Genomic DNA, 14,698 nt, shown 5'->3' on the forward strand with positions numbered 1-14,698 from the left:
GCCGCTCATAGGGGGCGAAGCCGCACACTTACCAGATCATGTCCCGCACGAACTTGGTGTGTTTGGTGAGACGTCCGCGGTGGCGGCTGTGCCTCGGTTTGCTCACATTCTTAGTCACCTTGTGGCCCTTGTTGAGGCCCACGGCCATGGGATAGCGGAGGGCCATGGCTACTCTTTTTCAATGGTTGCTCCCTCTCTCTATTTCTGTCTCTGTCTATCTCTCTCTGTCTCTCTCTCTCTGTCTCTCTCTGTCTCTGTCTCTGTCTCTCTGTCTCTCTCTGCCTCTGTCTCTCTGTCTCTCTGTCTCTGTTTCTCTGTCTCTGTCTGTCTGTCTCTCTCTGTCTCTGTCTGTCTCTGTCTCTGTCTGTCTGTCTGTCTGTCTCTCTGTCTGTCTCTGTCTCTGTCTCTGTCTCTCTCTCTCTCTCTCTCTCTCTCTCTCTCTCTCTCTCTCTCTTTCTCCTTCCATGGCTTAAGCACCACTTCCTCCACCAGCCCCTCTCCCATCCTATTTCTTCCCTGGAGCCTGGAACTAAAGACAGAAGCCAAGACAAATCTCTCCTTCTTGAAGATGCAGGTGTTGGGTGTCGCATCCAGCAGTGCAAAAGCAAGCACCCCACGTGCGTGCACTAAAGCATAACAGAACAACCTGGACAGCGCTGTTCAGCACATTAACTTGGTTTTTATTTGTATGTTTTACTGCTTAAATATTATATTGGCTATTCTGGAAGTTTCTCCCCTTGTGGCTAGAGGAAAATCCTAAATCTTAAAATTGTTGAACTACAAAAATATTTATGTCCATTATACATCTCAGCCTGGAAATCAGATATTCAAAGACCCAGAGGACACAGAACTCTGCCAGGCCCCTACTGTAACGTAGATCAAAGGGTGCGAGGAGGAGGACGTAGTAGCCGAGGTCAGACAGGTAGCGGAACGTGGGTCGGTCGTCACCATCTACTGTGAGACCATCAGAACGCTCGGGCTCACATGCTGATTAGAATAGAAACCATTTGGGGGATTTCAAAGAGCAAAATAATAATGTATGCTTCATCAGGGACTTCAGAGGGTACAATTATGAATAGACTGAAGTGGAATAGAAACGAAAGTAGGGAAAGCAATTAGGTTGCTGAATCCTGAAGAAATGACTTAACACACTAACAGCGCGAGGAGGGCGTTTTCGAAGCTTTGGGGGCCGAGCCAGCGGGATGTGCCGACGGAGCCCAGCCAGGTTCCTGCCCACCTCTGCCTCCCAGGGAGCGCAGGCGGCCCAGCCGGAAGGAAGGCCTCGGGCAGCTGCCTCGCTCCTCTGTACTCCTCCTTCTGGCCTGATCCCCCCTCCTGGTGCTTCCCTGTCACACAGCAGGGACTCACCCCGCAGGAGGATCCCGATTGCTCAGCCTCCTGCAGAATAGGACTTCGCTTCCTGGCGGAAGTTACACGCAAACATCACTGTCACGACGTCGGAAACAGCACGGCCACGAGATCGGTTCAGGAATTCGAGCTTCCCAGAAAGCCCCGTAGCCAAAGCCGGGGAGAGCAGATCAAGCCATAAAATTGACATTGTACTTGTTAAGTTATGTATCTGAAAATGGTCACTCCTAGAAAGTGTCAAAGGGGTTTTTCTTAATTTTATTTTGATTTATTATCATTTGTGTTGCTTCTATTTATGAATAGTTAAACAACCATCATTTTTGAAGAAAAAGAAGCAGGGCTTCTTGGAGAAATGGCTGAGCCTAGAGCAGGGGTGGATAATACACAAAATAAGCCCAGCGCGTCTCCTGGTGCTAAAAAGCAAGGAAATGCTCAAAAGTGAAACAGGGCTGTGCTGAGCAGCACAGAGCTGGTCGAGTTGCTCCCAGTGGCCACAGGCGACGAAGCCCGGGCCACAGAATACACTATCAGTGCTAGCTTATTGCCTAAAGTATAAGACACATATCCATGCACCCACGCTCATATAAACAACTGAATTAGTAAAACAGAGGGTGACCAAGTGTCACATGCAGAAGAATTCCATGTGATTTATGCAAATTCTTGACACTTGAGGAGGCATAGAATTAGTGGGTGACTTGGACAGTCCTGACGGGCACCTCTTGGCCAGCTCTTCTGAGTCAGCAGCACCCATGATAACCACATCCATGGTGTGCGCCCTTTCATGTGACGGTCCGGCAATGGCACCTTGCCCCAGCTTCCCTTCCCAAAGCCCCACAACCCCTGTCCACAGTGAGAAAAACCATCAGCCTAACCCAAGCCCACAAAAGACCTGAGCCAGACTCCCAGTGCTTTCTGGGCCATCAGAACTGAGGGAAGTTTTCAAACTTGCTTCAATCCAGAAGAGCTTAAGAGGACCTGACAGCTACATGTAGTGTGCCCTAGATGTGACCCTGGAACAGCAAAGGACATAAACCAAAATCTAAGAAAATCTAAATAAAGCATGGAATTTATTTCAAAATAATTGGTCGACATTTAGCCCACTATTTGGGATAAATATACTGTAATGATGATAACTGGGAACTCACATGTAAAGCTACAAGAACCTCATAATATGCTGACAACATTTTATTAATGTACCTTAAAATTAAAAGTGGACTTTTTAAAGAGGACCTGGCCCGTGGGAGTCCCAACAAATGCTGCTCCTGTTTTTTCCAAGACGTTTCTCTAGAAAGTTTGTCCTGATGCAGATGAGACGGGGCGCTCTTGGGGCAGCACGGCTGCAGCCTGCTTTGTCCTGCTTCAGTTAGCTTTTCCCCTAAAGCCTTTGAGGGAGAGCAGAGGGCAGTGAGGGAGACCCTTGGCTAGCAGCATGCCAAGCGACGTCCTGCTGGGCTGCTCCTTGGGGGGTCTGAAGTCGCTTTGGCTCCCTTGTATACTTGTGTATTCGCAGCAGCCACTGGGGTTTCTCACTTTGAGACGGACACCCGGATGGAGCTGTGCAAGTGTAGTTAGTCCTGCACACTGCAGCGGGTGACGGAAGTAGGTTTTCAAAGCTAGCGCTGCAAGTTGTGCACTCTGGTGCTTTTCAGCAGAGACGCAGCAGGACATGCTAAACTCCATTCTGGCTGCAGCTAGAGAAGCACTTGGGCCTGGGCTTCGGCGATGTTCAGGGGGATTTCTGGCCACAGGAGAGAGCCGAGCGGGACTGCCTGTTGAATCGCAAGGCTCCCTGCAGGGCCATCTTGGTATCGTCGTCTTCTTTTTTAATGTGTTTGGCACAGGGGCTCACTGTGCAGCTCAGACTCGTAGTGAGCCTCCTGTTTTCAGCTTCCCCAGCACTAAGATTACAGGTGTGCGCCACCATACTGAGACTCTGTCGCCAGCTCAGCACAGCCGGGGACAGGGCCAGTGCAGCGTGAGGGACCGGGGATCTAACCCGGGTCCCTGCACTTGCCCAAGCAGGTGCTTAGTCTGCCGAGCTATCTCGCTGGCCCTTTTGCTATCTTGTTTCACTCGGCTTTATTTTTATTTATACAAGCAGGGAGCCGCTCTTCCTGTACCTGATTGGGCATGTGACAGGACAGGGGACTCAGTGGTGGACCCTATGCCTGGGGGCTGGACTCGCTGCACCACAGCTGGCCCGAGCAGGCGCCCACTTATGCCCACAAGCACATCTCTTGGGGTTTACCAGAGCATTCACCAGGACGTGTTTGAACATAGCTTCTTCCTACTGAAGCCACTGCGTGAGGGAAGCTGCGCTTTCGGCAGCCTGGAGAGGGTTCCAGGCCCACGACAGAATGGGCCTTCCTCAGAGCTTGTGTCGCGCGACTTCTTAATTATTCCCGCTGAAATAGCTTCACCGTCCGCAGGGCTTCTCTGCAGCCGCATCCATTGTAGTCCCAATGGTAATCTCACACCCGTTCTGGGACTGGAGAGTCGGTAGGTGTGACGCAGCCCTGCAAATCCGTGGGGAAGCGGCGAGAAAACGTTATTCCCCGAGTTTGCCCCTTGTCACACCAAGGGGCAGCCGGCGGCCTGCGGAGGGTTGTTCAGCAGAACTTTCCGAAGCCCTGCGGTTGCCATCACTGCCTGAGACACTGGAGTCCCAGAAAGAAGCCTGAAGATTTTAAGTAAGATACATAATTTGATGGGAGTGTGTGTGCTTGTGACGTCAGGGCTCTCAAGCAAGCATGAGAACTCCGTGACCGGTGTGACCCGTAAGGCACAGAAGCACGTTCTGGCTGCACATAAGGTCCTATGAGCTCCACAGGGGTGCTTCAGTAACAGGCAGCAGAGGACAAGATGATGAAGAGGGTACCAGGAAACGAGATGTGGACATGAGTGTGGGACTGCGGAGCAGGCTGCGCTTGTTCTCCAGAGCTTCTTCAGTGGGACAAGAGGAGACTTTTCCCAGGCATCTTTTCTCCAAGTTGGGGATCTCCTCAGACTCAAATATAGAAAGGTAACTCCTGTACTAAATGTCAGTCTTCAAAGTAAAATAAAATAAATATGTGAAACCCTCAGAAAAGATGAGAGAGAAAGACAGAGAGAGAGACAGAGAGAGACAGAGAGACAGAGAGAGAGAAACAAAAGGCACAAGACAAGGCCAGGGAGATAGCTCAGCAACTAAGCACCTGCCTGGCAAGCGTAAGGTCCTGAGTTCAAACCTCAGTACCAAAAAAGAAAAGAAAAAGAAGGAGAAAGGGAAGGGGAGGGGAAGGAGGAGAAGGAGAAGGAGAAGGGGAAGGGGAAGGGGAAGGGGAGGGGAAGGAGGAGAAGGAGAAGGAGAAGGAGGAGAAGGAAAAGGGGAAGGGGAATGGGAAGGGAAAGGGAAGGGAAGGGAAAGGAAGAGAAGGAGAAGGAGAAGAAACACTGGGGTATGGCTCTGTGATAAATCACATGCCTAGCATGTACAAGGCCTGGGTTTAATTCCTAATGAGGAGGGAAAGCAAGGAGGGGGGAAGATAGAAAGAACAAAGGAAAAATAGAGGAAGGAAGGAAGGAAGGAAAGGAGGGAGGGACTGATTCACACAGGGGCTCTTGCTACGGAGCCCCTGCACTGAGCACCTTCCCCGCCGAGCTCCCGTGATTCCAAACCAGAAAACAGGCGACGCGCAGTCTCAAGGTCATCCTAGTCCTCTAGGATGCTGTGTCCCTGAAACAAAAATATTTCTGATAGTGTTCAGTACAGTGTACTTTAGCATGCAGGTTATGGGAAGTGTCCAGCTCCTCTGAAAGACTGTTTGCATATCTGAAGAAGGGGTGTGTGTGTGTGTGTGTGTGTGTGTGTGTGTGTGGAGAGAGAGAGAGAGAGAGAGAGAGAGAGAGAGAGAGAGAGAGAGAGAGAGAGCGCTCATAGCCCGGAGTTTCTCTAAGCGGCACACACGCAATCTCACCTACTTGAGGCAGGCGGTGCCTCCGGCGCTGCTGCCTTACCCAGCTGGGTTCCTTTGCTCTCCCAAGAGCGACATGAAGAGATGCGACTTCCTGCAGTTGGCCAGTGTGAAGGCCCAGCCCAAGGGCGAGGTGCCCCAGGCAGCACCAGAGAGGGCCCAGCTGGGATCCGCACGGGCCGGGTGATGCCACAGCCCACCGCTGCTCACTGCCCTCAGTAGCTTGAGTTCTACTTTCTCTTTATTAAATAAACTTTGGGTAAAAATCCCATATAGAGGGAAAACAACTTGAAGAGAAAGCAAGCTAGATGGAAAGAACCCAGTTTGGAGCTGGAAAAGCCCTCGAAAGCGGTAGGGAGCTGACTGCTGCCCTTCGGTCCTGATTATGGAAAGAAGGCGGCACGAGCAGGAAGGAACAAAGCGAGGCCTATTTCAAGGGTTCATGGGGAAAAAAGGAAGGGGCTCAGAAGCGACAGAAGCGTGTGGTGAGTCGCTCTTTAATGTTCTAGAAACTTCCAACGCAGCAGAGTGCTCCTCTGCCATCCAGGAGCAATGTGGGTCCTCCGCAGCAAATGGAGACACAGGAGGCCCTAACACCAAGGACACAGATCAGACGGACCAGCTGACGTCTGGCAAGGTTTCTCTCATATGCGAAAGGACAGATAGTACATGAAATAAGGAGACAGAAATAGGTAAGTGGGAGGGAACCAGGCGATGAAGAGAGAGGAGAGGGGAGAGGAACGGCGTGAGAAAAGAATTGAGATGTGGTGTGTGCGTGCCCCAGCTCCCCACGAGGAATGGAAACACCACATACTAATGCAAAGAAAAGTTGAAAAGAATTAAAAGTGAATTCACCAACCTTGGCTCGTGAGCTTAATTTGTTCCATGAGTCTGGGAAAGATAATCATAGTTCTGTTCATCACTCAATGCAGAGTTTGCAAACAGAAGCAAAATTCTGCAGGACACTTGCATTTGCAATCCAAATTGTTTGTGAACACAAGTATTTGTGAATCAAGGCATTTCTGTATCCTTCATAGTCTTAGCTTGCTTTTATCAGGAAAAATTTCTTTTTTTTCTATTTTCATGGCTTTATTGTGATTTTTTTTAGAGATTGCACATTGTAAATAAATTATTCACAAACTTAAATGAATATAACAACAAAAATTGTCCAAAATAAAAATGAAGAATTTACCAAAAAAAAAAAAAAAATTCAACCGAAGAAAAAAGTTTTTGCAAAAGTGGTTCTACTGGTTTTAATTCCCTCAAGTGTTCCAGTCTCTTACATCTTTGCCTATTCCAAATATGTCATTGGTTGTTCTAAGAAGGGTAAAATGTTTCCGAAATTTACAGTGTGGCCGGGTGCATGCCTGTCATCCTAGCACTTGGGAGAGTGAAACAGGAGGATCATTGTGAGTTTGAGGCCAGCCTGGGCTATGTAGTGAACTCGAGGCCAACCTGGGCTACGTAGTGAACGCAAGGCCGGCCTGAACTTCATGAGAAGACCCTGTCTTGAAAAGAAAAATGATACTGTAGGGCGACTGACATAACCATGAGTATAATTTCAATTTTCCCAGTAATAGGAGATGCTGAATATCTTCTCAAGTGTGTACTTACTATGCTTGTATCTCCTTATGGAAGCATCATTTGTCCTTCGTAAATTAGGCTGCTTTCTTATTAATGAGTTTTAAGAGTTATAGACATTCTACTCCTGCTATTTACATGGATAAATGAAAACATAGGTCCACAACATGACCTTACTTGATTGTTCTTAGCAGCTTTTCTGTAATGGTTGAAACCTAAAAATAGGGCCGGGGAGATGGCTCAGTGGAATAAGTGCTTCCCTGGCAAGCGCAAGGGCCTGAGTTCAATCCCCGGTTCCACCAAAAATAAATAAATAAATAAACAAATAAATAAATAAATAACCTAAAAATAGCCCTCACATTCACCGAGTAGTGAATGGATAAACAAACTACAGCATATTTGCATAGTAAAAAAAGAACAAAATAGCCACTACGAACAAACCCATAGCAGTATTCCACGTCTGAAAGAGTCAGACAGAAGCAGAACTCATACAGTAAGATTTCATCTATACAAAATCCTAGAAAATGCAAATTAAAGTCTCTTAGCAGAAAATAGATCAGTGGTTGTCTGAGAAAGGACAAGGGGACAAATTATAAAGGGTCACAAGGTCACCCTTTACCTTACCTTCGGGAGGGTAAATACATTCACTATCTTAACTGCACTGGTGGAGTCACGAGTGTGTACTTATGTCAAATGTATCAAAGTGTACACTATTGTGTACACATGTCGATGCTAGCTCAGTTTTTAAAAAATTTTTTTTAATTTTTCTGTATTTTAGGGAAGGGTCTACAGGGTGTTCAGGGTCTCACAACTAGATCAGACTTGTAGTGATCTGCCTATTTACAGCCTCCCAAGAGCTGGGATTACAGGCGCGTACCACCACGCCCAGTCTCAATTGCCACCTCAGTGTGCCCCAGGGGCGGGGGCAACGCCAGCACAGCATTAAAAGCGAATTTTTAAAAAGGAAATTAAAGGGGCCCAGGGAGATAGCTCAGTAGAATAAACTCTTGTCTGGCCAGCACAGGGTCCTAAATTCAATCCCTGGTGTCACAAAAAAACAGAAATTAAAACAACGAGCAGAAGAGAAGTTCTGACTGCTGCATGGGTTTCCAGAGCAAAGAAGCTGCTCACCACCCACGGGTTGGGACCATAAAGCAATCCAAAGGAAAACCAGAAACAATGAAGTGTCCTTCAAGAAGAACAGAACACTAGGGGAGGATTTTGTCACTTTACATTTTAATTTTTCTTTCCTTTTGCTTTCCAGTACTGAGGATTAAACCCAGGGACACACCTAGCTAAAATGTTCTAATTTATCGTTGAATTAAATCTGTAATGTAAAAGGGGACTGCGGGAGCACTTCTGTAGACTTCAACCCAAAAGGCACCGAGGGGCCTTAGCACCACGTAAATGGAGCGGGGGTCTGAGGTGCAGGGGATTCACTCCTGGGAAACACAAAGCGCTGTGGTCACACCAAATAGATGTGTTTACCCCTATAGAAACCTAGCTCGATTGTCACAGCTCTTGTCCCACCAACAGTCCCTGACTGAGTAATTAGCGTTCACCTCTGTCTATTGTAGTCTTAGAACTTATCTACTTAGAACATGATATTTACATTTCCAAAAATATCTGTATGCTACAGAAGAAAAATATTGAAATGCACGCTTGCGTAACACAGTGTGATTTTGGACATACAAGTAGTAGCCGTGGGAAAGTGACCTGTGTGACGTCCTGAATGTTCGGGCCCCGTCCCTGGACTCTAGGCCTGGGTTTGTGATGGGAGAGGGGACACTTGCAGAAACAATGCCCTCAGCCTTTCCCAAGGCATACAAGGATTAGAAATCTGATTCAATGGAGGTGGGAAATCACACCCGAGTCAAAGAGTTTATACTTCTGGGCCTTACTCGGTCCCAAGACCTGAGCTTGGTCTTATTTCTGCTTTTGTGCTTTGTGTATGTGGTAACGCTGCTGGGCAACCTGCTCATCATGGTCACAGTGACCTGCGACACCCGCCTTCACACCCCCATGTACATCCTGCTCCGCAACCTCTCCGTTCTCGATATCTGCTTCTCCTCCATCACTGCGCCCAAGGTCCTAGCAGATCTTCTTTCAAGGAAAAAGACCATCTCCTTCGATGGCTGCTTCACCCAGATGTTCTTCTTCCACCTCCTGGGCGGGGCGGACGTCTTTTCTCTCTCTGTCATGGCCCTGGACCGCTACGTGGCCATCTCCAGGCCCCTGCACTACGTGACCATCATGAGCAGGGGGCGCTGCACGGCCCTCATCGCGGCCTCCTGGCTGGGCGGCTTCCTCCACTCCATCGTGCAGGTGGCCCTCCTGCTGCCGCTGCCCTTCTGTGGACCCAACGTTCTGGACACTTTCTACTGCGACGTCCCACAGGTCCTCAAGCTCGCCTGCACGGACACTTTTGCCCTGGAGCTCCTGATGATCTCCAACAATGGCCTGGTCACCAAACTGTGGTTTGTCTTCCTGCTTGTGTCCTACGCGGTCATCCTGGTGATGCTGAAGTCTCACACAGGCGAGGGCAGGAGGAAAGCCATCTCCACCTGCACCGCCCACGTCACCGTGGTCACCCTGCACTTCGTGCCCTGCATCTACGTCTACGCCCGGCCCTTCACCGCCCTCCCTGCGGACAAGCCCATCCACATCACCTTCACAGTCATCTCCCCGCTGCTCAACCCCCTGATCTACACACTGCGGAACCAGGAGATGAAGTCGGCCATGCAGAGACTCAGGAGAAGGCTTAGACCTTCTGAAAGGGAATAAACAGCATTAGATCTTCTTCCCAAGGACTAGTTCATTGTTCTCCACAGAGTCCTGCACTCGATCGCATTGTCAGTAACCGCCTACACAGGGCTGGGTGTGCAGCTCAATGACAGTGCCTGCCTGGCAAGCCTGAGGTCATTAGTTCAATTCCCTGTACCAGGAAAAAAGATAAATAAATAACCATCTCCACTTCCTAGGTTCCATCCATTTTCCTGTTTAAATTAATAAGTAACTGATAAGCCAGGTTTCTGTTCAGCATGAAGGAAATACATTTATAGCGTTGGGCTGCCTGCTGCATTTTCTCTCAAAGCCCAAAGCAATAATATGTCATTCAGGACCGTTATCTTATGAATAGTTCAGCTGTTTCTTCAGGAGATAAGGAAACAAAAGCGCCGTTCGTTCAAGGCCTTGCCCCAGTTCAGTACAGAGACAACTTGGACACACAGCGCATTGTTTGGCTACCACATGAACGTAATTCCTTATGCTGAGCGTTCTGGCCACACCAAAGTGTAATCCTGTTCTAGAAGGATTGCATCCTCACCGCCTGTGAGGTACACATGCGCGGGCGTGACAAGCTTACCACAGACTAAGAAGCTACCGCTCCGTAAGTTCCACGTAGACCCACGAGCTGCTAAGAAGTCCTAAATACACGATGAAGTCTTAGCAGCAGAAGCAGCCCGGAAGCAGCGCTCGTAGCGGCCGCAGGGTCACCTTCTCATGCGTTCAGGGGCCCGCACGGGGGGGCGGGTAGTGGGGGGCAGTCCCTGCTCCTGCCGAAGCCCCTCTTTCCGGGCCCGTTTCCTACCCAGGCGTCCTCCCCGTCCCCCTTCTCTCTGGCTCTCATCGGGTTTTGTCTCTATGTCAGAATCCAACGGCCCCAAGACCTTTCGAGTCTGAAGGTCACCGTCTCGGAAGCGTAATCCCGAGGGGCTAAGCATCCCAGGAGCCCAGCCTGGTGACCGTCTCCAGTGACTTCCTCAGACCACGTCCAGACACAGGGCACAATCCGATGCGGCCACTCGGGAGAGGGATGGCCAGTACGCGGGGTCACGCTGGGCCTGCGTCACACGAGGCCGCGAGTGGGGCTGCATCGTTCCCATTTAAATCCGTCATCCTGACTAGCCGGACCAAGGTGTAGTTTACAAATGAAAGTTACTTATGTTACCAACGTGCGCTGTAATCCTGTGATAGATACGTACCATAAATTGAGAGGCTTTTAATAATTTTTCTACTGTTTATGTTTTTTAAGAAAATAAAAACTAATAAAATAATTAGAAATAGTACATTGAACAAAATGATAGGAATTCAACATTGGTTGTTATAGTGAATATTGTTGTCTTCAAATTAGATGTTCAGATTACCAGGTCTAAGCATGAAAAATTGGCCAAAAAATTTAAAAGGAGGAAAAAACAAAAAGACTGAAGCTTTGACTGTTCCTTCCAGTTGGCGGGTAGCAGGCTGAGGACAGCTCAGCGGCACGATGTCTGCCTGGCAAGCATGAGGTTGTGAATTTGATTGTAAGTACTGCAGAAAACAGATCGGGCCGGGGATACAGCTCAGCGCAGGAGTGCCTGCTGGCAAGCGCCAAGTCCTGAGCTTAACCCTGGTACCGCGATGAGCAGCGGAATTATCCGAGCTCTCCTGTGTTTGGAAGCTACTGGCGAAGACGCTAGAGCACTGACCTCAATCCAGGCCTCACCCAGCTTTCGAAGCACGTGTACGCGCTGCACTCCCTAGTGTGCGCTGGCCTGGGTTTGTGATACGTGCAACGCACACTGACTTGCGGGCTGACCTCAATCCAGGCCTCACCCAGCTTTCGAAGCACGTGTACGCGCTGCACTCCCTAGTGTGCGCTGGCCTGGGTTTGTGATACGTGCAACGCACACTGACTTGCGGGCCTCCGCGCAGGAGTCACGCATTCTAATCATTTTTGCTCCCCCAAGATTGCCCCTTCCTCTACCCCGTCTCCCACCACAAAGTCTGCCGTTCGTTCCTTTTTATTTTTTTCTCCACTTAATTCTTTTCTGCTCAGATTTTGCTCAGCACAGGCTCGCGGTACCTGACGGTCGCGTTCCTTCACAGCGCTGGCGGGCGCACCCGGCACAGCTGAATTCTTCCGGTACCCCTCCCTGGCCCGGGCCGCTGGCTCTCGTCTCCCTTCGCTGTTTATGTGTATTTTGAGTCTCTCACATAAGTGAAACTCCGCAATCGCTCCGGAGTCTGGGTCTAGTCCACTTAGCCCTGTGGCTCACGGGATAGCCATTATTTTATCCTTTAGTTTAGTTATCACTGGGTTTTTCATATGAGAGAAACTGCGCACCATATTTTAAATCATTTATTTGTGTATTTAGTACAGGGTCTCACTGCACAGCCTGGGCTCTTAGTGGCCTCCTGTCTCAGTCTCCCCAGCACTGGGATTGCAGGCGTGCACCACCCCGCCCGTGCGCCTGGGGACCCAGGGCTGGCAGGGCATGTGGCACCCGGGATCGAACCCGGCTCCTGGCGCTTGCCACGCAGGCGCTTAGACCACCGAGCCGTCTACCCAGCCCGCTATGCACCATCTAACTTCCTCCGTCTGCACAGTCTCAAGATTCGTCCAATTTTCCACAAATGGCTCCGACTTAGCCTTCTTTATGGCCCAGTAAGCTTCCTCCTGCGGGACGTTTCAGCGGGCGCTTCTTTGCTCATCCGCGGACGGGCATCTGAGCTGCTCCGCTGTCTGAGCTGTGCTGCCAGAAGCGGGCGTGCCGGGATCGCTGTGCTGCGGCGGCTTCGAACGTGCCAATGATAAATGTCCCTGAGTTGCCCCGGAAAACTGCCGCAGCTACCGATGGCGCGATCGAGGTCGTGCACGGCAGGGGCTGCCACCGCGCTCCTTCCCTAGATTCCGGGGAACTGCGGGTCTTGAGGGGAAACTGGAACAGCTGCACAGCGCCAGTGTCCGCGTTGCTTTTGGCAGAGGTCAGCAGAGGTGCGCCAGCCTGTCCCTGAGAGTCGCTCGCGGCACCCCAGGGCCTCAGATCTCCCCAGGGCCTCAGATCTCCCCAGGGCCTCAGATCTCCCCAGGGCCTCAGATCTCCCCAGGGCCTCAGATCTCCCCAGGGCCTCAGATCTCCGGGGCTGCCTTTCTACCCCGCCAGCTGACCGCAAAGCTGAGTCTGGTCAAGAGGCGGGCTGCAGGGCGGCGAGGGTCACCGAGCGAACTCTGGGCACACAGCACGCGGTGCTGTGGGCTTCCCCTAGAGGAAAGGAAGCGTCCTCCAGGAGCCTCCTGCAGGGATAGCTGGGGCGGAGAGGCGGTGAGGGACAGAGGTGAGGTGGGGGCAATTAGTGACGCTGACGGACTCCCCGGAGAACTGCGCCCTGTGGGCCACTCCGGGCGCCCTCATCCCCGGCAGTGTTCCCTGGGCTGATCTTGAATTGGGCGGTGGCTCGGGGACCAGGGCAGGCGCCAAGGCTTTGGAGGAGAACAGAAGTCACACCCGTGTGTGTCCCCATCTTTCCCGTCTTCAGGAGGAAGGTGACAGTCTCCATCCCTGAGGTAGGCTGGACGTGAAACACAGAATTTCCCGAGGTCCTGCTTTTGGGACATTGGGCAGCGTCGGGAGAGGGTTGGTTTCCCACACGGAGAGCTAGTGTTGGGGCGTGAGCAACCGAGACGTAGAGAAGCCACTGGCGCTGACTTTTCAGGAAGCCCACGAGGTGTTCCCGCCAAAGCCAGAGGTCTTTGGGAAGCAGAGAAGAAAACTCTCCGTTTCACTATGGGAGACGGGGAAGGTCTAGCTTGCTCAAGGGACAGCCATTGCCTCTTTTTTTAAATTAACTTTATTGAGAAACAAATAGCACTGAGACACTTTCAAAACAGGTTAGTGGGTCAGTTACAATAATTAATACATTGCATATTGTTGTCTTCGTAGTACTTACTCAGAGTACAAGATGCAGACATGATATCCTGTCCAAGCACTGTTAGTGCAAATCTTTCTCCTACGGATAACCCAGTACTATTATGAACTACTGGATTAAACTGTAATATTTTGCTGAATTCACACACCTACAATATTTAAATGGCAAAGGAATACCCATCCTGACAAAACTAAACAAAAAAGGGGGATATAAATGATCATTTTGTAGTGAAATATATACATATGTATGTATATACAAAATAGTCAGGATAGACATACAGCTACTTTCTCTTAAGGCATGTCCTCTCTTTCTGTTTCATTGCTGTAAAATCAGGATGATGACAATATCTATTTCCCGTAAATAGGACACGCTTCAGGAGAGAGCAAGTGAGCAGCGGAATCACTCCACAAACATATGGCAGAACAAAGCCAGATGGGGGAGGGGGGAGGGAGGGAGGGAGAGGGGGAGAGACAGACAGAGAGAGAGAGAGAGAGAGAGAGAGAGAGAGAGAGAGAGAGAGAGAGAATCCCGTTATTCTACTCACATGTCTATAATGCTGAGACCTTAAAAATGAGCCATCAAAAAACAACAATAACAACATGAGCCTGCCTGTCCTGGGGCCCAATTCCAGGTACCACAATTTCTCATTGAGGATGACTGTTTTTTTTGGTAAATGTTTATAATACGAACAGCTATATTTGGAACTGCATAGAAAAAATATGATCATTTAATAAGCAGGTATGTGAGCACAAATATTCTGAATCTTCAGACATATGAATTAGCTGAAGCCCTCGAGCAAAAAAGAAAACTGGCCCAGGCAGAGGAGTTGGAAACAGACCACAAGGACAGCGCAGCCGCACTCAGCCGAGGCCCTCAGACAGACCCAGTGGGCAGAAGGGAGACGCCTGGGCTGGGGGCTGGACAGCCAGCCTCAGCAGTGCGGCATGCGACAATGACCGGAAGCTGCCTTCTGTGGTCCTAGTGTGCACGCCTCGTGCCCTGCACAGCGCTGGGCCAAAACCTCTTCCAAGCGGTGGGCACGTGCACGTCCAGAGGAGCACGCCTCCACTCAGCCGGCTCACCGGCCGCCAGCCCCGCAGCGCCCCCAC

General features: G+C 50.2%; 1 protein-coding gene across 1 annotated transcript; it reads left to right on the forward strand.

Annotated features, from left to right (window-relative positions):
* Positions 1 to 8,750: 8,750 nt before the first annotated feature.
* On the forward strand, positions 8,751 to 9,686 carry LOC101590454 (olfactory receptor 4D11). The gene has a single exon (XM_004646905.1). It carries the CDS (start codon positions 8,751 to 8,753, stop codon positions 9,684 to 9,686), a length of 936 nt encoding a protein of 311 aa, XP_004646962.1.
* The last annotated feature ends 5,012 nt before the right edge of the window (positions 9,687 to 14,698 follow it).

The sequence above is a fragment of the Octodon degus genome, unplaced genomic scaffold, assembly GCF_000260255.1.
Source record: "Octodon degus isolate 3935 unplaced genomic scaffold, OctDeg1.0 scaffold00283, whole genome shotgun sequence".
Lineage (NCBI taxonomy): Eukaryota > Metazoa > Chordata > Mammalia > Rodentia > Octodontidae > Octodon > Octodon degus.